The 26786-nt window shown below is 46.3% G+C and overlaps 1 protein-coding gene across 3 annotated transcripts; it reads left to right on the forward strand.

The window, feature by feature from the left end:
* Positions 1-1168: 1168 nt before the first annotated feature.
* On the forward strand, positions 1169-16134 carry tubgcp3 (tubulin, gamma complex associated protein 3). 3 transcript variants are annotated; one of them, XR_008833727.1, is made up of 24 exons: positions 1169-1322; positions 2368-2475; positions 2966-3033; positions 3239-3316; positions 3414-3622; positions 4313-4488; positions 4613-4725; positions 5747-5872; positions 5971-6039; positions 6140-6272; positions 6438-6604; positions 7363-7473; positions 8043-8151; positions 8770-8959; positions 9067-9202; positions 9279-9347; positions 9452-9587; positions 9683-9771; positions 10141-10272; positions 10377-10520; positions 10617-10733; positions 10828-10922; positions 11043-11561; positions 16028-16134. XR_008833727.1 is itself a non-coding variant. In XM_056431435.1 (23 exons), the coding sequence occupies exons 1-23, from the start codon at positions 1247-1249 to the stop codon at positions 11107-11109; spliced, it is 2718 nt and encodes a 905-aa protein (XP_056287410.1). In that variant the 5' UTR covers positions 1169-1246; the 3' UTR covers positions 11110-15140. The 3 variants fall into 3 exon arrangements, 1 of the variants encoding a protein (XP_056287410.1); XR_008833726.1 differs by lacking the exon at positions 16028-16134 and adding an exon at positions 11702-15140; XM_056431435.1 differs by lacking the exon at positions 16028-16134 and having other exon boundaries at positions 11043-15140.
* Positions 16135-26786: the final 10652 nt, after the last annotated feature.

Consider the following 26786-nt stretch of genomic DNA (forward strand, 5'->3'; position numbering starts at 1 on the left):
AACAACCACGACCATATTCGGTTTAAACCTTCAAAATAAAATGCACGACAAACTTGTGTCACCGACAGTAGTTATTTTGAATCGAGTAAATTGCTATTCAGTTGTTGTTTTTATACATACATATATTTTATATATATATATATACATATTATATAAATGTATAGTTATATATATATAGATATATACATATATATGTTCAAACTACGTTTTATATACATACATTTATAGTTGTATATACAGGACTCTCTCAGAAAATTAGAATATTGTGATAAAGTTCTTTATTTTCTGTAATGCAATTAAAAAAACAAAAATGTCATGCATTCTGGATTCATTACAAATCAACTGAAATATTGCAAGCCTTTTATTCTTTTAATATTGCTGATTATGGCTTACAGCTTAAGAAAACTCTAAAATCCTATCTCATAAAATTTGAATATTTCCTCAGACCAAGTTAAAAAAAAGATTTATAACAGCAAAACAAAATCAAACATTTGAAAATGTGTTTCCAGGTGTTTCGAGTTAATTAGACGATTCAAGTGATTTGTTTAATACCCTACTAGTATACTTTTTCATGATATTCTAATATTTAGAGATAGGATATTTGAGTTTTCTTAAGCTGTAAGCCATAATCAGCAATATTAAAAGAATAAAAGGCTTGCAATATTTCAGTTGATTTGTAATGAATCCAGAATGCATGACATTTTTGTTTTTTTAATTGCATTACAGAAAATAAAGAACTTTATCACAATATTCTAATTTTCTGAGACAGTCCTGTATATATATATATATATATAGAAATACATATATGTTCCAATTAGAACTACGTGCTGTAGTTTGAATTCAGTTTTTTTCTCCTTATTTTTCAGTAGTAATTGGTGAGTAAAAAGTAGAAAGAAGTATTAATTAGTAATTTACATTATAGGGAGTATGTTATACTGTTGCTGTAATCATTGACTTATAAATGGTATTATTATTGCATTATAATATAATAATATATTATTATATCATAATACAATAAATGTATTTCATAGATGCATACTTCATTCATCCTGTTTGGAAACCGAGCGAGAAGTGATGTGCTCTTATTTTGAAGGTCATGTGCCGCTCGTTGTGGTCATATTCTTCCTGGCTTCATTCGTCTTGTCAAGATGGCGCTGTTCGTAGTGGGAGACCTGAGTTAGTTCAGATTAGTCACTGCCATTTATTCAGTTATTGGACAACATAACGCAACATTAGCCACGACAGCATGGCGACCTTGGATCACAAATCGCCCAACGTGCTCCTCCAGAGCCTCTGCTGCAGGATCACGGGGAAAAGCGAAGGTACATCAGTTGACGTGACCGCTCGCGCGCTCCGCTCTGGTCCAGGAAGGCATTCAACACCTCGCTTAGTAAATCCGCTCTTTGCAGTTGCTCCTTCTTGTGCTAATAATTCACGTTGCACACACAATGTAAAGTCATCGGCTGACTCGTTATCGTCGACTGGAAAATTCGGCGTATCATTTACACACCAAGCGGTTCATAAATTGGTATTAATCACAACTTGTTTACACCGCTGGCGCCGGACGAACCGCCTGTGTTTCTGTACCGTAAAGGAGTGGAACACGGTGGAAAATCTGAAATGAAAGCTGCGTGTTTTTTTGGACAAATGCCGAATTCTAGAGAGCATATTATCAATGCGTTGACCGCCTTGCACTCAAACAAGCGCTCTTTTAATCATCATACTGATTTAAGAAGAGATATGCATCGATTTTGGCATCACTTGCTCACGGTGTGGCAACGGTAGCGGGGCTAGCTGCCAGTCCCCGGGCTCGACAGTGCACATCCCACTCGGCAGCTTCTTGGTGCTTCCAGTCGTCGCTACAACACACTTTTAGCTTGGCTTTACGACAGTTTGCTTACTGCAGCGTGTTAAAGTACCGGCACTGTGTGCACGGCTATCGGATTCACTCGCTAGCTGCAGGCCTCCGGTGGACGCAGGCAGCTCAGTGATGCACGATCGATCAGAGATAACGGAAATGGATCCATACAATCCTCGTGTTGTCCTTCCTCCGGTCCCTGTGCTATTGCAGGTGTTCAGAGACGCCAAAGCGTTGCAGTGTGTGCATGTGGGGAGACGTGTTGGCGTTTTCCAATCCAAATGAAGAGTGTTAGTCACACTGATGTTTGTGTTTATTCACAACCATATTCAAATAAATAGTCCATTCACACCAGTGTCCTAGTATCTTAGATTAAAGTGTCACACTCTGCACCGACATCTGTTTTTGAGGCCCAACTGTCAGTCATTTCTACTTTACTATAGATTCTGCTTGTTTTCTTTGACCGTTTTAGCCATCACCTGTTTTTGTTTTTGTTATTCCTCCTCCAGCTGAAGTGGCCCACCAGTTCCAGTATGCGGTGCGAGTCATTGGCAGTAACTACGCCCCCACCATTGAGCGGGATGAGTTCCTGGTGTCGGAGAAGATCAAGAAAGAACGTAAGTGTCCTTTGCTCTAATATTGTCCCCCAGTGACCACACATCCGTACTCTCTGTCACACACACACTCTCTTAGCAGGCGGTAGTATATTATTCTATTTAATCTGTGTTTACTAATCTAGCAGCCGAATTGGCCCGTCTCCGTTCCCGTCAAGTGGTTTTGTAAATGAGCCCCCCTTGTGCACTTTGCCTTTTTATGTTGGAGCCACACACACAAAAAAGTCTATACTCTTTATTGCACCTTCTTTTTAAAGATAAATGGACTGTCATAGTAGTCGAGAGAGATGGCACCATTAGTGGGAAAACATTGATCTCAGCTTTGACGAAGCGGCTGAAATAGCGCAGCACTCGCTGATCTGGTTGTTTATTTATCCCAGGTCTGCAGGCGGACTCATGGGAAGTATTTTTCTTTACGGCTGTGAAGTTTCCGTTGACATCTGTAAATGGGCTTTCTGTGCGGAGGTTTGCTTCATCTTTTGTCTCGTTGCAGTGCTGAAGCAGCGGAGAGAAGCCGACGCCGCCCTGTTCTCAGAGCTGCATCGGAAACTTCAGTCTCAGGTGTGTGTGTGTGTGTGTGTGTGGGTGTGATGAAGGGGCGATTGCGCTCATGCATGTTTACTGAACTCGGATGAAGGCTTTCACATGGGAATAAATTGTATTGTTGATCGTAACATTGTCTTATTTATTATTTGTTATATCAGGATATCGTGGTGCTTTAATATTTACCCAACGGATTATGATTTTTGTTTTTCCTGTTTCATAGAGTTTTCTGAAGCATCGCTGGTCGGTTCTCTACTTGATGCTCAGCCTCTCTGAAGATCCCCGCAAACCGTCCGGCAGGGTGAGACACACACACACACTGTTCCATAGTAAGTATAATGATAATAATAATAAACGTATAATAATAATAAGACATGTGGGTGATACTGACTTCTCAGGTGGGAAATTATGGAGCTCTCTTTGCCCAGGCCCTCCCCAGGGACGCCCACTCCACCCCCTTCTACTGCACCCGGCCCCAGAGCCTGGCCCTGGCCTACGGGGACCGGAGCGCCGGCCTGTCAGCCAGCGTGGGGACCAGCGGCATCTCCAGCCTGGGAGTCTACACTCTGAACGGGCCCACGGCCACGCCGCAGTCACTGCTGGCCAGGTGAGCCCCCTCGCACCAACACTCCCTGCCGAAGACACGAGATAACAGCGGGCCAACGTAGTCGGTCCAGTTATTAAGTTACGTCTTTGTAACCGGTTCACACTGGTCAGCTGTGTTTATGCGGATTCACTCTCCACAGAGACAAGTTATTTATCCGACGCTCGTCCTGTAAAAGCACTCGGCGCCAGATAGAGGAAGCATCAATTAGCACCCGAAAACACACTCGTCTCCCCAGTCCGACGTCTTGTAAATCTGTTTCGTGAGGCACCGCAAGGCCCTTTCATTCCACTTATCCTTTTTAATAATGCAGAAGTCCTTCAGTTGCAAATTCAATTCAGTTTCAATTTTCATCCTTAAGGAGAGAAAAAAAAGCGTGGAGCTCTCTCACCTGTCCAGTCATGAAAGGGCAAATCTTCACTCCGAACATGACACGAGGTCAGATGGGATTGAAATATAGTTCACACTCCAGACAAAACCTGGAGTGCTTTACGAACACAAAGTTGTGCTCTGGCTTGTTTTATCTGCTGTTCTGAGTGCTTCATTCAACACAACCTTTATTAATGCATGCTCGGGCTTCTGCTGAATTTCTATGGAAGCACCACATGAGATGATATCCAGATGTTGGTGTACGGACACATGTCAGACCCTCAACAGTCTGTGTGTGTGTGTGTGTGTGTGTGTGTGGTTCAGTCAAGCCCCTCAGTCTGCAGCAGGAGTCCAGCCTCTGGGCTCTCGGCTGGCCTGGGCTCTCCCTGTGAGCTGCCACCCCTCCTCGGCTCTGGCCACGCTCGCCGCTCGACCGACCCTCGCACCCCCACTCGGACCTCCAGTCCCCTCCTCCAGAGCGACCCGTCCTCGGCGAGACGGTGAGGCACACGCATGAACCCAGAGCCTCAGCTTCCACGGCGACCCAAATGTTTTCCTTTCAAGCGAAGAGCGTTTACTGCGTTCCTAGCGTATCGTAACTCCTCCGTCCTCTCGTCGGTGCAGGAGAGGTGAGCGAGCCGGCGCTGGTGCGGGACATCCTCTACGTCTTCCAGGGAATCGATGGCAAGTTCATCAAGATGAGCGCCCAGGATAACTGCTACAAAATAGACGGCAAGGTACGTGCACCTGCATCCGGCCCCGTGAAAGCTTTTCATCCACCGCTCTGTGTTCAGGTCCTCAGCATCTCAGAACAACGGCACAGATCACAAAGTGGCCGTTTGTTTTTCAGGACACATCTAAAAGTCTCTTTCTTTTAAAACTTTAAAACGAGCTTTTTAATGTCTTCTTTTAGGGAGAATTAGTTTCCATGTTGGACAGCTTTTCCTCCAAGGCAGAGTTGAAGTAATGGCCCCCACTATCAGAGTACAGGAGCAAACATGACATCAAGAATGCTGTTGTTGATTGGACATTAAAAGAATGATTCAACAGATCAATATGTAGCTCTTTGGCTCCGGGCCACATCGACCTCCGTTTCATTCTCCTCTCGCGTTATCGATGGGCGGGCCTTCGATGTAACCTGTCCCGTACCCTCTCAGTGGTGCTAAACATAGACTCGTGGTCAATCCGCTGTCACCGTCCTGATGGACGCGGAGCCACTGAGGCCGAGGATGGAGATATTTTGGACTCCTCTCTTTCCACTTAACGTCCCGTTGTAAAGCTCTCTGGATAAGAGCTTCTGTTAAACAGATCACAATTTAATGTATCTTGTAAATGTGAATCTTACTCAGCCGGAAAATAAATCGGTTACAAGGCGGCCACACAAGTGATTGCGGCTCCATTATGTCATAAATCTGTAGGAGCTTTCACAATGAAATTTGTGATGGCCGATGCTTGCTTTAAGTGTAGTTACAATTTTGTCTGTGCGTCGAGTCGATGCCATTCCAGTGCGTTACACTCTCTGAGGAAGATTTATTTTAATGCTGCAAGCACGGACACGCATACAAAGCTATTTTACTGTACGAATAAACCCATTTTAATGCGTGTTTATTGTACCCCGAATATGTTTTACAAGGCTGTCTTGTTACGCAAGGAATAAATCAAGTCGGTATCTTTCTGAGGACACAACGGTCATCCCAATGCATCGTTTCCTTCTCGTTCATCACAAGATGACGTGTAATGTGCGCTGTGCCCCACCAGGTGGTGGTGTGCAAGTCCCTGAGAGACACCGGCAGCCGGCTGAGCGAGCTCGGCTGGCTGCACAACAAAGTCAGGAAGTACACCGACGTCCGGAGCCTGGACCGGGCCTTCGGGCTGGTCGGACAGGTGCGTCTGCGCTGACCGCGTGCTCGTTCCTCCTCCCTCTAATCCACCGCTGACGCGCGTCTTTACGCCTCTGTGTTCTCCTTCTTCTCCCCCCTCAGAGCTTCTGCGCCGCCCTCCACCAGGAGCTGAAGGAGTACTACCGGCTGCTGTCTGTCCTCCACTCACAGGTACACAGATCACACAGATTAGGACAGGCAATATAGTAGAAACGCTGGTGGATTTTTTAAAAACTGCTATAATGTGTGTGTGTGTGTGTGTGTGATTTAGGTGCAGGTGGAGGACGAGCAGGGTGTGACCGTGTGCACCGAGAGCAGTCTGACGCTCAGAAGGCTCCTGGTCTGGATGTACGACCCCAAAGTCCGACTCAAAACCCTAGCCGCCCTCGTCGACTTCTGCCAAGGTGGGTTGGGCGTGCGTGTGTTGAATTTTTTTAAATAGTCTGATATACCATAAATGCGACCATTTCTCTCGCACTATGTTGAATCAGGGTTCGTACGGTCATGGAAAAACCTGGAAAGGTTATGTTTGAGTGTTTCAGTGCGTTTCATTCCGTCTGTCTGTTCAGGTCGAAAAGGGGGCGAGCTGGCCTCCGCCGTCCACTCTTACGGGAAAACGGGAGACCCGCAGATGAGGGCGCTGGTGCAGCACATCCTCAGCCTGGTGTCGCACCCCATCCTCAACTTCCTGTACCGGTGGATCTACGACGGAGAGCTGGAAGACACCTACCACGAGGTACACACTTGACGCGTTGGGGCTCATCGCCGTGGCGTCCCGGAGCTTCATGAGATGCATCCTCCTTCACGGAGGTCCGGCAGGAATTTACTGGCCGACGTTCCGCTCAGCCGCTCTGACATTTGACCCCAGAGAGAAAGAACATTACTGAGAGGGGTGAGGAATAAAGAAAGGGGGCGGGGGCGGGACAGCTTCTTCCATGAGGATGGATGAGAGGAGTGTAATGGAGAGCGAGGTGATGGATGCTTCTCCTTTCCTTCCCCCTGAGCCTCTTTCTCCTTTTTTTTACACACACACACACACGCACACACACAGTATTTATGTGTCCAGCATTAACCATTAGTCATCACTGGATCTTAAGTGCTAGGTTGAAGAGGACTGAGACAAAGTTATTACACATTTTTAGAAGGGAGATTACCCTGTAGATCTCTCTCTCTCTCACACACACACACACACAGACACACACACACTGTTAGTGAAAGTACATGCCGTGTTTTAAATATTTCTTTGCAGCACTCGAGTCCGCTACGCAATAACAGATCTAATTCATACGACTTGTTGCTTTTCTTTCTTTCTTCTCCCGTGAGATATGAGCCAATAAGCATCAGGAACCCATTTAATGAATGACTTGCAGTCGGTACCCATCGTTAATGGTTTTGACTCTCGTCAATGGTTTCCGGAGAATCCATTCAGCTTGAGGTTTTTGTCGAAAGTGTGATCGTTTCTAAAGTAATAATTTGTGATTCTTTTTTGTGCAGTTCTTTGTAGCATCGGATCCCAACGTGAAGACGGATCGCCTTTGGCACGACAAGTACTCCCTCAGGAAGTCAATGATCCCCTCGTTCATCACCATGGACCAGGCCCGCAAGGTAAACACACACACACACACACGTCTCGTCTCTGTATGCATTACAATAGTCACGCTTATTGCAGCCAGCGTCGTAAATACACCAGGGCAAAGGGCAAAACTGCCCTTAGGAAATATAATGTGTCCCCTAATATCACTTTGTTTTTGTTCTTTGTTGTGTGTGTGTGTGTGTCCTATCTGTACTTCCTGTACTATAAGATACAAACAAATCAATAAAGATTTTTAAAAAAAATTCTAATTAGTTGTTTAAAAAATGTAATAACAATAAATAACTACACAGAAATCAGAATTAAATGTAATATGATTGTCTGATTTATGTTTTTAAAACACTTTGAATCTGTAGACTACTGCCTAATAGTCAATTGCTCATATACTGTAAGCCTAAAAAAGTATATATTTTTTTGTGAACAAAGTTTAAATGTTATTTCACAAGTTTCAAAAAGTGCCCCCGATTTTCTTTTTAAATGCGCCTAGATTTCAATCAGTGTGGGGGAAAAAATCCGTCAATGTCCTCCCCTGACTGCACGAGCGTTTACCTTCAGTCACATGAACTCTCTCTGGCCCCTCTAGGTTCTGCTCATCGGTAAATCCATCAACTTCCTGCATCAGGTCTGTCGCGACAGGACGCCGCCGTGCAAGATCACGCCGGCGTCCACGTCTGCGGACACGCCCAAAGATGGTGAGAGACTCACTTTCCCTCCTCCCCGTTCTATTTCTGTTTGCGGCGGGGAAAGAAAAAAACCGAAGCACGTCCTTCGCCTTTTTATACGTCTGTGCTCGGCTTATAATTAGGACTGAAATAGTTTCTCGTTAGTTCAAAGCAACACGAGGACGAAGCAACTCGCTCAATACGTCAAAGTCGATGGTATTTCTGGCTTCATTGTAACTCTGTGGCTTTGTTTCTCAACTCCGTCGCTGACCAATAAGACGCCTGTCCTTTCTGCTTGGTCCTCGTAGTGATGTAGTTCTATTGACGTGGGCTGCTGGACATTGATCGATGCGCTTACCGCCGGCCTCTTTCGCCTATGAAGAGCAAAGAGGCGTACTTAGCCCGGTTGTATTGATTCAGTCTGAAGGACTTCACCTGACCAGTTTGATCTGCAGCTTTTACTGCATCTGCTGAAGGACACGACGCGCTCCCCGTCGTCCGGTCGGACCCATAGAGGATATTTTCAGCCGGTGTCGACGCCGCGTGGCGTTGCAGAAGACGTCCTCAAACGTGCACCCGGCAGCGGAACGAAACAATCCGTCTGTTCCTAACGGCAAAGTCAGGTCACGGTCAATGTCTCCTCCCCAGCTGCAGAGCTGCTGTCGGACCTGGAGGGGCCGTTTCAGGGGAAGATCGACGCCGCCTACTTTGACACCAGCAAATACCTGCTGGACGTTCTCAACCGTAACTACCTGCTGCTGGAGCACCTGCAGGCCATGAGGAGATACCTGCTGCTGGGCCAGGGCGACTTCATCAGACACCTCATGGACCTGCTGAAGTTAGCGACACACACACACACACACGCATCGAATACATCTGGATCTGCTACTTTGTGTCCTATCATCTCATCTGATGTTTTTTTTCCGTCATTTCGTTCTGCCCCAGGCCGGAGTTGATGCGTCCTGCCACCACCTTGTATCAACACAACCTGACCGGCATCTTGGAGACGGCAGTCAGAGCCACGAACGCTCAGTACGACAACGCAGAGATCCTCAAGAGGCTGGACGTTCGCCTGCTCGAGGTAGTGTATGTGTGTGTGTGTGTGTCCTCATTAGCTCCTCATCCTTTGTGACATCTGACCTTTTCGTTGGCTCCAGGTGTCTCCTGGTGATACGGGCTGGGATGTGTTCAGTCTGGACTACCACGTTGATGGACCCATTGCTACGGTAAAACAGACACACACACACACACACACACACTCCCCAACATATTGTCCATGTATCGCCGCTACTATCATGTATTGATACATGTATGTGTGTGTGTGTTTCAGGTGTTTACGAGGGAGTGCATGGGCCACTACCTGCGTGTGTTCAATTTCCTGTGGAGGGCCAAGAGGATGGAGTACACACTGACTGACATCTGGAAGGGACAGATGTGTAATGCCAGGCTGCTCAGAACCATGCCTGGTACACACACACACACACACACACACACACACACACACACACACACATACATGTGGACACAAGAAGGATGTTCAGACGTTGCATTTAACCTCCAGAACTGTCCGGCGTGCTGCATCAGTGCCACATCCTGGCCTCGGAGATGGTCCACTTCATCCACCAGATGCAGTACTACATCACCTTTGAGGTCAGGCCATTAGCAGCGCCGTTCCCATCGCAACGCTGTAAAACACGAGTGAAAGAGAGAAAGAGAGTAGTGATTACAGCAGCGGGCCGGAAGTGATTTACAGGGTCAACAGGAACCACGGGGTCAGTTAGGTTAAGAGGCTGCTGGTTCAAATCCAAACCAGTGGGGGGGGGAAAAAACTCTTCTGAAAGTCAGACTGAACTGCAGCTTTTATTGTTGTGTGACTAATAGTAAAGATTTCTCCGTCTAGACATCTGATGAAATAATGATACGAATTCTAAGAACCGTATTGAGCGCGGACTGGCAGGCGCCACCGTCATATCTGATTTTTATTAGAAGGGCAACTTGGTTCCCGGTGGCTGTGTGTAGGTGCTGGAGTGCTCCTGGGACGAGCTGTGGAAGAGAGTGCAGCAGGCGCAGGACCTCGACCAGATCATCGCCGCCCACGACACCTTCCTCGACAGCGTCATCTCAAGATGCCTGCTGGACAACAGCAGCAGGGTAACACACACACACACACACACACAGAGTTGGTGTGTTTTGTGTCTCGGCCTCCCTTTTTCCTCACACACTTCCTTGAGCTCCGCTTCTGTCTGTCCACCCAGTCTCTCTTGAACCAGCTGAGGGCCATATTCGACCAGATCATCGAGTTTCAGAGCGCCCAGGACTCCCTCTACCGCTCGGCGCTGGAGGAGCGCGCCCTCCGGCTGCAGTTTGAGGAGAAGAAGCAACAGCGGGAGGAGGAGGAGGTAGGAGGTCTTCCGGGCTGCACACAGAGAGGGAAAGACCGGGGCGATGGGAACACGACAGGAGTTAAAGTGACACTCTCCTGTCCGCTGATTCAGGGTCAGTGGGGAGTGACGGCCGAACAGGAAGCGGAAGAGAAGAAGAGGATTCAGGACTTCCAGGATACCATACCAAAGATGCGCTCCCAGCTCCGCATCCTCACCCACTTCTACCAGGTACCAGCCTGAGTCTCCTCCAGGAGCAGCTGTGCATCTTCGAGCCCGTCGGCTGTTTCTCCTTCTCACACACCTGCCTCTCCTCCTCCTCCAGAGCATCGTCCAGCAGTTCCTGGTGTTGCTGATGACCAGTACGGATGAGAGTCTGCATTTCCTCAGCTTCCGACTGGACTTCAATGAGCACTACAAGTACAACTCCTCAAGATGCAAAACAAACAGAAACACAGTAGAAATCAGAGGCCATGTTGACGTCTGTTAGTCGTACAACCCCCGGAATTTGCTCGGTTGTAATTTCCGCTTCGCCCTCAGGGCCAGAGAGCCGAGGCTGCGGGCGTCACTCGGCGCCAACCGAGGGCGACGGCCGTCGGGCATCTGACGCCACGATGACGTCAACAAGCGAGGCTTCCAGTCATTGGAGCGCCGGCGGATGACATCACAGGGACGGGCCGCCGGCCAGCAGACCTCGAAGCGCCTCGTCGTCGAGATGATGTCACGCCTCGGAGGAGCGACCCGCCGCGGTTTGTCCGACCATCCTGTGTCGTGTCGGCGCGGGGGGCGGCCGCCGAGTGATGACATCACAGCGGACGGATCCCCGCGTCGAAAAATCTGACTTTCCTGAGCGCCGGCTGTGACACGCAGACCCCGCGCGGCGTTAAACGGACTGCCGGCAATTCTGAAAGACGCGAGTTGAATTTGGGGAAGCGGAGGGCAGACCGAGCTCCCCCGAGCCGCACAGGGCCACCTGACATGGCGTGCCTTATCGACGAGACGAAAAAACCAAAGCGTCGTCTCCGCCCGGTTGCCAAATCTAGTCCCAACACACATAACGTATGTACATGGAGTTTATACACCAATGTATGTGTGTGTGTGTATAGTATGCATCTTTACACGTCAGCTGTGGCTTTGCATCTTCTCACTTGGGTTCAACCGATATGGCTCTGATATTTTTTCAATTTTTGTATTTGTAGCCGCCGTTTCAAATGATAACAACGATGAGCACTTTTTTTAAGAACAACTCTTCGACGAGACGCAGTGTTTCCGAACGAAGGGATCCGCTCTGCGTGAACAGAAGGTCTTCGGGCATGTTGGATATTTCTGCTCCGTATCGGTCCGACCCTACATCGCCACTCTCCAGGTTTTTTCCATCTTTTATTTTAGCGTGTCAGGTCAGCTGTCCAATCACAATCACACAGAGGATTTTGCATCGCGCACAACCCCCGACTGATGATTCTGCTTCCGTTGATAGGACGACGAACCACGGCTCATCCAGAGGACTGACTTAAGATATATTAATATCTGACGTTCGTTGGATTTTAACTGATCGGTTTACCGTTACATAAGTGGGGATTTGAGAGAACCGACTAATGTAAAGAATGTTATTGAGAGATTGTAGAAGAGCGGTTTCCCGACGCGTTGTCCTTGGTTGGACGCCGTCACGGAAACGATCCTCACAACAAGCACAACGACCTCGCATGCATCAACGGTAGGAACGATATAAATGTTCAGGTTTCTTCAAAATGTGTAAATATCTAGAAATGAAAGTCCATATTTAAAGAGGTTAATGGTTATAAATGTCGACTCCGATTTATTTTCTGAAAACAATAGACTGACATTTTAAAGAAGAAAACAAGAGCGTTGTTGGTAGTATTCATATGTGAGGCGTTGCTCCGTGCACATATCGAAGGCTCAATGTCGTGGATCGGCTCCCCAAACCAATCACTTTTTATCAATTGGACATATTTGCTGGCAGAAGACAGTCGAATGCTCTTTTTTTTTTTTTTTTTTTAAAGGCCCTAAATGTTTGAGATTGAAAAGTCAAGTGTTTGAATTACCCAGTTATACAATCATAAACCGCTGTGAGCATTGAGCTGACCACGGAGGAGCTGATCCTGGGTCAGGGAGGACACGCATGGACTTCTGCATATAGACCCACGACAGTTCTGCGTTTTGTGAAGTCTCCTCTGGAGCTGCAGAACTCTTTTTCCACTCGAGTTGAGCAGCAGATGTCATTTATTATCGTCTCTGCTCTCTGGTGGTGAGCTCCTTCATGAATATGAATTAATGTGAAGCACCAAACTGATCCTGGGTCAGCGCCTGTCCTCTCCATTGTATAGCACATAATGTAGAAGAAAGGGAAACGAACCATCCCGTTCCTCTTTAATAAAACGTTTTTTTTATTCATGCGTGTCTGACCTTCATGCCCCATGATGCCGAGCGGCTCGGCCTCCGAATTGACCTTGAGCGTACTGCCACCTACGGGCCGGACAACGAGTCGAGGTAAACTTTGCACATTAATTTCCACGTTTGACATTATTAATATATATATATGTGTATGTGTATATATATATTTATACATACATACATACATGTAAAGAGTCGTGATGCTCGATAACGTGTGATTGTTTCATTGTCAAACTTTTGAGGATTTCACTTATTGGTGAATGTAGGAAGCGTTAAACACTTTTCAGAAACAGTGACAATGAAAATATTAAACCACGTTTATGCCAAAAAAGTAGCCGGACACTGCAGGGAACCGAACCCCATCCCAGTAAACCAGGAGTACCATTACCAGTGCCTTTGTTCTTTTGGAGGCTTGTGGGTTATTTTAATTTCTAGTTAACTAGGATAAAATAAATAAATGAATATAATAAATGAATAAATAATTAGAATAAGTAAAATAAATAAATATATTATCCATCCATCCATTCTCATCCGCTTATTCCGGGGTCGGGTCGCGAGGGCAGCAGACCCAGCAGGTCGACCCAGACTTCCCTCTCGCCCGCAACATTTTCCAGCTCATTCTGGGGGATCCCGAGGCGTTCCCAGACCAGCTAAGAGATGTGATCCCTCCAGCGTGTCCTGGGTCTTCCCCGGGGTCTCCTCCCAGTAACGGAAGGCGTCCAGGAGGTGTCCGAATCAGATGCCCGAACCACCTCAGCTGACTCCTTTCGATGCGAAGGAGTAGCGGCTCGACTCCGAGCTCCCTCCTGATGTCCGAGCTCCTTACCCTATCTCTAAGGCTGAGCCCGGCCACCCTACAGAGGAAACTCATTTCGGCCGCTTGTATTCGCGACCTCGTTCTTATGGTCACTACCCAAAGTTCGTGACCATAGGTGAGGATTGGAACGTAGACCGACCAGTAAATTGAGATTGGTACTGCTCCACCTCCCGCACCAGCTCTGGCTCCTTCCCCGCTAGCGAGGTGACATTCCACGTCCCTAGAGCTAGTCTATGTCGCCGGCGATCGGCTCGCCCAGGTCCCCTGCCCAGCCTGCCGCCCGGTCTACATAGCACCCGACCCCGATGATTGTCCCTGCGGGTGGTGGGTCCACAGGGTTGCTGCTCCATGTTGTTTCTTCGGGCTGAGCCCGACCGGGCCCCATAGGCGAAAGCCCGGCCACCAGACGCTCGCCGACGAGCTCCCCTCCTGGGTCTGGCTCCAGGAGGGTGCCCCGGTTTCCCTTGTCCGGGCGAGGTAGCTGAAGACCGTGTGCTGCTATTCATCAGGGTTTTTGAACCGCTCTTAGTCTGGACTCTCACCCGAGGCCTGTTTACCAGGGGCTAATGCCCCGGACAACATAGATCCCGGGATCACTGAGCCTCTCAAACTCCTCCACCACGTTAAGGTGGCGATTCACGGAGGAGATAAATGAATTAAATAAAACAAATAATAAATTAAATAAATAGATCTTCTCGGTTTTCTGTTGATAAAAGTTGATAGTCTCCTGGTCGTTGGTGTTCTTCAAGGCAGATCTCAGTTTCTCATTCTCAACAGTGAGCCGATTACCGACACTTCAGGGTATCGAACCCCATCCCAGTAAACCAGGAGTACCATTACCAGTGCCATTTTTCTTTTGGAGGCCCCCCCTCCAACCGCTCGAGATTCAAAGTGTTCTCAAACTTGATCTTGTTGTTAGCCATCGTCTCCCCGCAAAGGGCTTTCTCCAGTGGCTCAGTTCTCCATGTGTGGGTCTTCTGAGCGTCGTCACTGGTGGTAACGTTCTCTTGATGGATGATGCAGGGTTTCTACGCGAAAAGCTGCATGTCTCCAATGACTTGTTTGTTGATACATGTCTTCTGTAGCTAACAAGTTGATCTTGTCTGAGTGCGCTTTGGTTCTCTGTGCGCTTTGGTTTGGTTCTCTGTGTGTGTTGTGCCGAAATACTCAATAATGCTCTAAGAAACTGAAGTTGTTGTCTCCTATATCTTGGCATCCGTGACAACACTGATTAAAGCCCCATATCCCCCCCTTCATGATTTTGTATTTGTATTTTTCCAAACTACTGAATGTTCTATATACACCGTTCTGTATACCCCAACTTCTTGGAAGTGGTATTTTTCTTCATTCCTGCGTTTGCAAAATCAATACAAAATCATGAAGAAAACAAAATAAAAGTTTGAATCCTCCTCTCAGCGCCTTAAGCTGCGGTTACTCCTGAGAGTTTTAGCGGCTTATCTCCATGGCTTTACCCGCGTATGACTTTAAACACCGTAAAGTATTTTTCTTTGATATCGGTACTAAATTCTCAACGGTCCCATCTCACATTAACTCTGAATCCTCTCAGCGCCTTATGCTGCGTTTACTTGCCTGAGTTTACCCGCTTGAGCTTTTGTGGCTTTTCGCGGTTTCACGTGACTCGCTTACACACCCACACACAACCTGCCATCGGCAGGGCGACGCCTCCTGGCCTTCACGACACCGTTAGCTAGACGCCTCGTACTTTTGAAGTGGAAACACATTCTCCCACCGACTCATAACGTTAAGAGATCCTAAATTATATAAAACTTTAAAAGATCAGATTTGGACTCAGAGATTCAAGTGAATCCTTAGAAGAGACCTGGAAGCCTTTTATTAACTATTTGCTGCAATCCAACAGGAACTAGTTAACTAACTTCTCTCCTTCTTCGCTGCCTCTATCTCTGACGCCAAAAGATCATTCTACAAAAAACTAAATTCAATCTTCTTTCTCTAACCCATTAAACTCTATCTTTTCCAACCTCCTTGACCTCCCCTGTCCCCCTCCTTCCACACTTCTAGCGAGCCACTTTGTTGTCTCCTTTACAAACAAGATGGACGACATACGCTCCTTCACCAATCCATCTTCTCTCACTACACTTCCATCAACTTCTTCATCCCCCTCTTTTTCCTCTTTCAGCTCCCTGTCTCCTGATCAGGTTCTTACCTTAGTAACCTACGGCGCCCCGACCACCTGACCTCTTGACCCCATCCCATCTCACATTCTCCAGGCAGTTGCTTCTGACCTTCTCACCGTTCTCACCCATCTTATCAACAGCTCCTTCTCAACCGGCCATTTCCCTAACCCTCTGAAGTCCCAGCTTGAAGAAGCTCCAGAGCCAGATCTCCAACAGGCCTCCGAGGAGCAAGTGGTACCAACACTTGATCCCATGATGCAGAGGTAACACAAACCTAAAGTGACTTCCTTATTAAATTTGTTCTTAAGTTTGACCAAATATGGCGAAACCACATAAATGAAAGTGAAAGTTTCAAAGGAGTGAAGAGGAAGTGTGTCTGTTTGACTTGCAATGAAACTGTTGCCGTGATGAACAATTATAATATATATACAGTATATATATATATAGACTGATGTTCACGGTACATGCCTTTTGATCGCGAGCGAGGGTTTTGATAAAGTTAGCGGAAGGATTCACGTGACACAACATCCGGTATTGCAAAGTTAGTGGAAAGAACCACGTGATAAAACATCCGTTTTTCAGAATAAGATGTCGACAAATCATACACTAACATATAAATGTAAACAATGAACTGATTTTGTATCTTTATAGATCGTTTCTGAGATTTAGCTTAAATTATGCTAAAATTAAAACATTTTTACTATGCCAAGGAACAGTTTATAAAAATAAAGGTCAGACTTTTGTATGTTAAAAAAAGCACATTTCTGATTATTTGAAGTCCTGTATATAGATTTCCCCAAGAGTTCCAGGAAATGACTGATGCAGATGTGTTCCATACATATCTGAAATCCCCTACACTGGCAATCAAACAATTTTAATGTACTAAATTTTTATTTTTATTGTAAATACTTAAAATACAAAACCAATGTTGTTAAGAATAATTCATTTCATAAATAATGCTACACAATAAATAGAATGCTTCAATTGACACAGTGATCGGTATTATCGGATCGGCAGATACTGATTTCGGTGATCGGCACCAAAAAACCTGATCGGAGCATCTCTAATTATTATGAGTTACATTATAGAATATAATTGGTTTCCTCATCTGAGCTCTACAATCTCCACCAGAGCTTAAAACATTTCTCTTTTTATTGACAATGAAATTCATCATTTTAAAAGTATTTACTTCAGGCAGTACTCCATGAATATAGTATTGTGCTTCTTACTTGTGTACTCCTCACCTGCAGTCTTTAGAAACACTGCATCCTACATTTCCCATAATGCATCTCAACAGCTTTTTTCTATCGGAGTCCCCACTGCTTCGTCAACAAGTCAGATTTAGTTTCCACGAGGTTCATTCTGAATGTTTAGTAAAAGCATATTAACAAAATAATCCCTCACAACGTCTGCAGCTGGAGGAGGCGACCAGAGACGGAGGTCAAGCAGTTGTAGCCTCTAATCGTGCTTCAATATAATGACGTGGATTCAGACTGAACAAGAGGAGAGCCACCAGAGGGAGTAGCAGCTCCTCTTTTCCAGCCTCCATCCTCTCCATCCTCTCTCACGCTGCATGTCTTCTTTACATTCCTGGGTGTGAGAAGTCCCTGCAATCAAAATGAATCCGACCGTCTTGCTTGTCTTGTGTCCACATCGAGGTGTTCTGCTGAGCCTCCGTACATTGAGTGTATCGCCATAGGTCCGAGGAAGACGTCGACGCCGTGCCGAGGGAGAGGATGGTGTGAAAGTCACATCTCACACATGAGACCGTGGCCTCGTCTCCTCCTCCCTGGAGAAGTGTGTTCCGTCTACCAGACAACATTCCCGTGCTCGTCGATAGCCTTTCATTTGTCCAGAGAGCCGTCTTCTCCAGGCCGATATATATATATATATATATACACTACCGTTCAAAAGTTTGGGGTCATCCAGACAATTTTGTGTCTTCCATGAAAACTCACTTTTATTTATCAAATTAATTGAAAATTGAATAGAAAATATAGTCAAGACATTGACAAGGTTAGAAATAATGATTAATATTTGAAGTATTAATTTTGTTCTTCAAGCTCAAAGGAAGGCCAGTTGTATAACTTATATCACCAGCATAACTGTTTTCAGCTGTGCTAACATAATTGCACAAAGGTTTTCTAATCAGATATTAGTCTTCTAAGGTGATTAGCAAACACAATGTACCATTAGAACACTGGAGTGATAGTTGATGGAAATGGGCCTCTATACACCTCTGGAGATATTTCATTAGAAACCAGACGTTTCCACCTAGAATAGTCATTTACCACATTAACAATGTATAGTGTGTATTTTTGATTAATGTTATCTTTATTGAAAAAACAGTGCTTTTCTTTGAAAAATAAAGACATTTCTAAGTGACCCCAAACTTTTGAACGGTAGTATATATATATATACACACACACAACAACCCCCTCTCGACTTTGTGGATAACACTGAGAAAATGGTCAATTTGTAAAGCTGGAGGCAAGCGAGGCTGAGAGTCCTGCCGAGTACTGGGATCCTCATTTCTTCTCCTCCTTCCTTCCTCTCAACACTGTTTCTCTCTGAGAGGTATCGACGTGTTCGGAGGTGTTTGCCTATCACGTGGAAATGGTTTTCGGACCACTCGAGACATTCATCCCCAGTATTCCCACCACCCCTCAAGTCATTTTCTCTCAACAGAAATAGCTTCGCTCCGCCGACCTTTGAGCAATACCTCCCCGACTAACGGACCCGGCATCAGTTCATTCTGCATTTGACAGCAGTTGATTTCTTCTTTTTTTTTAACCCTCAAAACATAAACTCTGACTGTAACTCATTCAGCGTGATCAGTGACTCTTTATTTCGGCCTAATCGTTTAGGCAGGAATCCCAAAAGCAGTCCAAATATATTTGATATCTCGAGACTGACGATGCTCTCGGACCCCCGCCCTCCGTGTCCTGGTGCGGTGAACCCTCCCTAATACCAGGGAAACGGATCCAGCTGCTGCTCACGGCCACATCTGCACTTCCACCAGCCCCGGGGCTCAAGGTCACACCAGCTGACCTCCATATGTTCAATACTTTTTTCAGGACATTCAGCAACGATTGCGTTGAATAGTGATAACAATTCACTGCGTCTTATTTCAGATATGCTTGACCGTTACGACTTTCAGGCCGACTTAATAGTTACATTAATAAAGTCTTCAGTGCTTTTCGGCCAGGAGTTCATTTCTAGCAGCAGACAGTTTTAAATTAGCCTTTTCACCTTTTTAATGATTATTTTTCCTTCCAATGTTCTTTAAAGTTTCCTCGACAGAACCGTGTCATCTCGTATTAACTTGAGGTGAAACGGAGACAAAGATAGATGTGAGAAAAACACTGAGCTGCTGATCGGGTCGCTCTTAACTGCTAATGCTTCTTCTAGTTTGATATTTATGAAATGCGCTTACTTACTTTCTTACAGAGTTAAATGAGAAGATAGATCCACACAGAAAAATTAAGGGGCCACCTGGAACCAAAAATGGTTCTTTAGAATGATGCCAGAGAAGAACCATTTCTGGTTCTACAAAGAACCTTTGAAACCAGGGTTCTTAAATAAGGTGTCTCAAATATCCTTAAAAATGTTCTTTAAGGCACCATTTCTTCGCGAACCACAAAGCCTTTTAAAGAACATTTGAAAGGTAACCAAATGACTGACTAATTAACGCGTTACATCTTGTTTAAATGATTCTTTTGACAGTTTCTTCCATTCATTAAAAAAAAAACACGTTTCCACAAGAGATGTTCACAAATCTGCTGAAAGGATCATTCTAGTTCAATTTGGAGTTAGCAGGACGACACGCGGCCCGTTTCCACACGGCGGGCTTCATTTCAACCCCGTTTGACCCGCTGGTACGAAGCATCAAGACCGACTGTCGTATCCCATCATGCATTAGCCGCGCCGCAAAATGCATGAATGCCAGGTGAAAAATAGTCCGGCAGCCATTCTGTCCTCTCGCCGTCCCCCCCGTTGTATTCTGTGAATGTCATTAAAGAAGCGGCTGGTTCATTTCCCTCCCACTGACTCTGGCCCGGACCCTCTTTTGTGTGACCTTACAGTTTTAAGGTGAGACAAAGAAGGAAGGGGAAGTAGGTGGGTAAAAAAAAACTGTTGTCGAGCCAGAGAATGACAGCTGACATTTACTGGCATTTCTGGCATCAGGTGTGTTTTAAGGAAATGGTGTTTCTTGCCTCTGTGCTGTACCCCGTCGTTTGCTTTAGTTCAACCCGACGCAGGAAGCTCGCATCCGAACGCTCTGCTCCTTCGACAACCCGGCGTGGTGCGCTCCACCTCTTTGTTCACAGTCGGCTTTCACTCGAGTTTTGAGGATAGATGCGCGGCGTTAATTGTACATTTGCATATACGGGTATTTTAATTAGGCTAACGAGGCCAGAAGATTGTTGCTTCCACTTATAGTTTTGCCCAGATACGGACTAAAGTGTGGGAAGAGTACTCTCAGTGGTGGATAATTGTCCCCTCGTCCAACCCTCAAACTTTCGCCTTTTTTAAATCAGATTTTCAAGCATGTCGATTAACACGCTGATCCCACGCTCTAATCCCTGACCCTCACTTCTTGTTTTGAACAGTCGTGGAAACAATTCTGCTAATTCTGTCTGTTATCTTAAAGATGGCCGAGGCCCTGAGCCTGAGGTTCTTGACGCTCCATCGTCTCCTTCAGTGTAGAACGTCACAGCCACGAGGAGAAGCCAGGAGTTAGTCCACACCCGTCTGGAATGATTAGATAACAACGTGAGACACAGAAATGAGACGACTCAGAACGAGGGTCAGGTCTGAAGGAAGTCCTCCTCACCTCAGCTGCTTCTCACCTTTTTTAAAACGGCGTGCAGGTGAGCTCCCTTCAGCTCGGCTGGGTGTCTTGATGTTGCAGCATCCTTTTCAGGCTCCGAGCCTCGGCGTTGCTCCACTCCTCCGCACATCCACATCGTGACAGCTCCGCTCTGAAGTTCCCTATTTGGGAATTTGAAGCAAAGTCTCGCAGCCGAAAAAAACCCATCCGCCGGTGCTTCATCCGAGACGCTCGCTTCTCATCCGTCTCTGCCGCTTCTCGGATGGAAGCCGTCTCTCTCGCTACGCTCCCCGGACGAGTTCCTGCAGGAGTTTAATCACACACTGTCGTGGGAGAGCACAAACGATATAAATGTCATATTGTGTGAGGCACGGGGGCGATAAGGTGGCGCTGGAATAATGTTCGGCCTTTTCAGAGTCCTGTTATGATCAATCAATAGATTCTTCATTTTCCGAAGCTAATTATGGAACAGCACCACGTTTGTTCCTCCGGATGATTCCGATGTGCCATTAGCAGGAGCGCCGTGTGACATTTTCACTGCCGTTTCCCCCAGAGGTGCCCTTTTCCTGCCTGTGGTTTATCCACCTCGTGCACGTGCTCTTCTGGGAACGCTTTCGTGCACGCGACGAGTCGTCTTCTAGAACGCTCCAGGTGGAGGGATGTACGACGCCTCTTAGTCTTTTCATATACTCTTTTTTTTTTTTTTTCACATTCAGCCTCAGATGTGCAACCCACTGCACACTAGTGTGTAGAACGTGTGGGTTCTCCAAGAGAAGTTCTCCAGTAAGTGTCGACCAGAGGTCACCAAAACCCTGACCTGTGACCATGCAGATCTCGTGAAGTGGTGCTTGAGATATCTCCCGGTGCAGAAGACGAACAGCTGATCGGCATGGCGCCGGTGTGATTTCCGTTATTAAGTGTGACATTTTAGTATTGCAAGCTGTGGCCGCTTTAAAGATATTTATTCATCTCAGACGGTCAGATGGACACATTAAAAAGACGGGCGGAGAATAGTTTATGAGCTCTCTTGTATTCATACGCATGCACAAAAGTTCCGCCGTCAGTCACGAGGCCTGATGGGAGAAGCTGTCCGCCGGTTGGAAATGCCACAATCTCCTCTATTGACAGGCAGCAAAAACACAGAGAGAGAGAGAGAGAGAGACATGGACAGACAGTGGGATGTGGGTGTGTTTGTGTTGTTAATGTATAATGACAGTGCTGCAGCACTTTATTATTTAAGGCAGTGAAAACAAGACCGAGAGCCCTCCTGCTTCCTCCACATCGAGCTCGATGCCGTCTATAAATAGATCACGTGATGAAATAAACATGGACATGCAATGCGACGCGGAGCCGTGGACTTGCTACCTCACGAAACTATGACGGCGAACATGATGTCATTGTTGTACCTGCTAACGTGACGCAATGCCCTGCCGACTAGTAGTCAAATTCAAGAGTGACTACAACCTCGATCAGGGCTTGTAGTTTATTATTATTTTCTCCCGTGGAGCTTCAAAAGACATGAATACAAACATCCGAGTCGATCCGAGGTGACGGTGTTGTGTGTGTCTGTACACCGTCAGGTGGTATCTGTATGCAAATGTACCCAGGCCGCTGGATTTCTCCCCCATCGGCCTCATCCGTTAACAGTAATGACACTAATATCCTGTAATTAACGAGGCGGTGATTTATGTGTGTTAAACGCGGCATGTATCTCCACCGTGACGTCTGTGGACTCGGTGATATCGAAGACAAAAAAATGTGATGAGTGTACCTGCTGATTCAGAGCCTCTCCGCTGGAGAGGGGTGCGTCACTCTCGGCTCGTGACCTTGACAACGGCGAACTGAGAGGTTGGGCAAAGTGTCAACCGGAGCAGGTTAACAAAGATTGAAAAAAAAGTGTTTCTATGATTTAGAGTAATTGCCTTAACAGCTGCCGGCACACACCTGGACAATCACCTGAAATGGCTAAGCGGCGGCGGCACCCACGGGTGACATTGCTGGAAGGCCAGACGGTCGCGCTAAAAAGCTGGGTTTTTTCATAACTAAAGGGTTATTGTGTGAATAAACTGCTCACGTCTTTTATTCTGGAGAGAAAGTCTCGATTTACCGCTTGACACGCACTCGCATGCACACACACACACACACACGGCGGAGCAGAAAGAGAAAGCAGAGGACCGCCGGGTTGTGTTTGTGTGATGGGTCAGGGCTAGGGTCAGGGTTAGGATCAGTGTTAGGGCTAGGGTTAGGTTTGGGGTCAGGGTTAGGTTAACCCTAAGAGAACCCTAATCCCTTACCTTTTGTCGTGGAGATGTTAGTTAGCCAGGAAACAACACACACACACACACACACAATCAAATGTTCTGCTCCAATGCCAGTTGCCAAGGTCACCAAACCCGCACCACTGCTGCTTAAAAGCAAAGAAAAGCACTTTATTTGGTCTTGCGACTTGTGCTGCAGCTGGGCGTCGACCTCCGTGCTCCGGTCCATTTTTCTCTTTTCATACCCGCAAAGAGGTAGACCGAAATAAAGAAACCTAAAGGACGTGGCCCCGCTCTCTCTCTCTCTCTCTCTCTCTGAAAACCGCTCCATATGTCTCCTACCCGGCATTGATCCGGTTGTTTTGTGTATGAACCGACATGCGACCTGTCAGGCCCAAAACGTCGGCTTATTCTTCTTCTTTGCTCTCTAAAGGTTTAATTCTCGTTCTCCACAAAGGTACCACGGTGAGATCAACCCTGAATTGTAATCACAACTTTTTTAAACATGGAGGCAAAGTGCTCTCCCGTTTATGCAATTTCTTTGGCCTTCAGAGTGGTAAATTCACTGCAATATAAACCCCAAAAATGCACTTTATTAAAGCAGGTTTGCCTTTACAAACCCCAGCTCTCTCACTGGAATATGTTTCAGCCTCTTATTCGTTGATTAAGAGCTGATGAGGCAGCTTAATAACTGCAGGCTTGAATATCCCAAATTATAACGGGATATTAATGTGATTTTCAGACAGACAGCCAGGGGAATCATATGAAATGCAATATTTATGAATTCAAGGCTTCTTTCTAACTTCAATATTGAACCTGCTGCGGTGCCCTTCAAAATCTTGTAATAATCCTCTCTCCGTCCCTTTAGTCATAATATCGCTGACACACGGATATCCAAACACACTCAGTTTAGTGCTTGAAAGGGACATTTCCTCAGTTTCATAATAATACTACAAATTAGCATGTTTGCCTTTCTATATAATCATAATGAATGTCGCAAACCATGGTTAGTTTTAGACATTTGAACAAAAGATTATGCCGAGCACGGTATCTGAACACCCCGGGTTTACCACTAATCCACTAACGCTGGTTAAATGTCAACTGTGGGATTTTAAAGGTCGGGGTTAAACCTGGGATAACGCCGCCTGGTTTTTGTTATCGCACTCTGCATCATCCCGAGTTGAACCGATGTGTGTTTTAGTCCGTCCGTAAAGGTCACAGCTTGACCTCCGCTTGACCTCAGTTCTCTGTCGGGCAGAAGCCTCAGGAAACGCGCGTTCTGCCGTCTCCCCTTTAGCTCCACAGAGATGATAAGTGATGCAGCGGTTTGAAGTGGATGTGATTACTGTGAAAACCAGCCCATCACTCATGGCTTTGTGTGTGTGTGTGTGTGTGTGTGTGTGTGTGTGTGTGTGTGTGTGTGTGCTATCGACAGCACGGCTGGACTGCGTGGTGAAACCTAAATCTCGGGGATTGGATGAGTAAATAGGACCGTGTGGCGACATGCTACACTCTATAATCACACCCTCTGAAGTAGTACTACACTACATTATTGTGTTGCATCTTACGCAAGGTGTGAATTCAAAGAGACAAAGCAAGATTTCCAGCGGTTCGACTCCTCTCCCCCAGCATGCCTCAGTCCACCGCTCCTCATTTGCATGACAGTTGAGAACAATATTGCCGAAACCAGCGAGACAAAGGCTCTCCCCGTCTTTAATTGTGTCCTCTTTTCTCTCCTCCAGCGCCGCTGAGATAAAGAAGTGTTTCACAGTCGTGTGAAAGAGTGTCCGACACGCTGCTTGTCCAGAATAAAAGAGGCCGGACCGCACGCTGCGATGTGGAAACATCAGCGGTCCAATTTAAAATTGCGTTTATAGATTTTTTTTCTTCTTTTTTTCTAAAGGTGAAACATGACACATTTGAACCATTGTTAATATCAAAAATATTGAGTGCAGCTTCAATTATAAAGCACTCTGAATGATTTAAAGTAAAGTAAGATGGCTGCCGAACACGATGGGAATAATGTTTGAAGCGAGCAGTGTCAAACGGATCAAACTAAATATATCTTCAATTTTGTAATTTTCCTCAACATTGTGGCGCCAGAGGCCTTTTCTTCCTCTCCTCCCAGCTATGATGCTTTCTTGGTTGCCATGGCAGCCAACGAGTATCTCTGGTGCCAGGCAGAAATGGGCTCTGATTGGTTAATCAGTATTCAGACTGCATGTGTTTGCTTGGCTGGATGCTGCTCTGCCCTCCTCTCTCTCTCTCTCTCTCTCTCTCTGATTGTGTGTGTCCATCAAATGTCACTTATCACCTGAGAGATTAATTATTCCTTTCTCTCCTCCCGCTCGCTCTTCCTCCATCAACCTTTTTCTTCCCTTTCGAAGAGGGAGGGAAGGAGTAGGAGTGATGAATGAAGGGAGGGAGGGTAAGGAGGAGAGGAAGACTAATGGAAGGAGACTTTGCGGGGAGGAAATTAGGAAGCAAAGGGAGGAGAGAGGGTCAAAGGGGCCGAGGCAGCGGTGGAAAGAGATGAAGAAGAATGAGTGACGGCTACAGTGGGACAACTCTGACTGACCTGTAAACCGTCAGCGTCGCTGTCGGGGAGGTGCAGGTCGTCACTCGGAGCCCGATTTGGAATTTTGATGAAGCGTTTGGTTCAAACTTGACACAAATCTGCATCAATGTATCACGTTATAGCTTTTTAAGATAGCTATCCGGGTCCCGTGAGTCGTACGTTATATACATCGACAAGCTCACATCAGTCACAGAAGCCGATTGACAGCCGTCTGGTTGCCGTGGAGATATGAAACTGCCTTACATAATGCAATTCTGTGTTGCCGATTTGTCCGTCTCCGCCTCGGTTAAAAGGACCGCACGCCAGGAAACACCTGTCACGCGTTCAAAGGGGAACGTCAACCACAACGGACGGTGAAAACACGCACGGTCACGCTGCACGTCACAGTTGTTTGTCGATACAAGGTGTCTGAAGCGGCCGTGATTACGATGAGAACCGTGTGACGCGAGCCTTTGTGTGCACGTGACAGTGCATGTGCAGCGCCGGTTGTCTTTGATGATAATGAGGCAGACGGAAAAAAAGGCTCTCGAGTGAGCTTTCAACGCCACCTCAAACATATTGCTTCAGCATGGCCACACTGGCTGTGTGTGTGTGTGTGTGTGTGTGTGTGTGAATTTGTGCTTGTGTGGCAGATAAGAGACCAAAAATTCCAACTCGATGCCGTTTTAATGAAATTAATCAAAAAGACGGGAAATCGAGACACTCTGTGCCTCGCGATAACAAAATGTCATTTTGCTTTCTGGCTATAATTGTCTGCTTTTTGATCAGAGATTACTGTTCAGCCATTTTGCTTTCTGCATTATGGATGTTTTGGTTTATAGCTGGTGGCCGACGCGATCCAGTTTAATGAGTTAAGGCACACTTAACTCGTGTCGAACAGGGATATTTAGAGCAACTATATTTCACCAGCAGAACGCCACCAACGTGTGGGCTTCTTGAGGGTTGTAGGAGAGTCATCAAGGAGACAGGAAACGATATCAAGGACGTGCCCTCAGTGCATTTAATGGTAGATGTGATCCTAGAAACACCAACAATTACACATCCATATACATGTGAAGTCTATAGAGCCGTAGAATCCCCCAGATAAAGGCAGTGTGAGGCAGTAAATAAAATCATGTCCATAATCAAAATATCACTTTACAGAAAGAAGGGAAGAAACTACGATCACTTTGAAAATGAGAGATGAAGCACGCAGCGTTTCATTGGGTTTAATTAAAGTTACAGTTCTT

Source organism: Pseudoliparis swirei, chromosome 14, assembly GCF_029220125.1.
Source record: "Pseudoliparis swirei isolate HS2019 ecotype Mariana Trench chromosome 14, NWPU_hadal_v1, whole genome shotgun sequence".
NCBI lineage: Eukaryota > Metazoa > Chordata > Actinopteri > Perciformes > Liparidae > Pseudoliparis > Pseudoliparis swirei.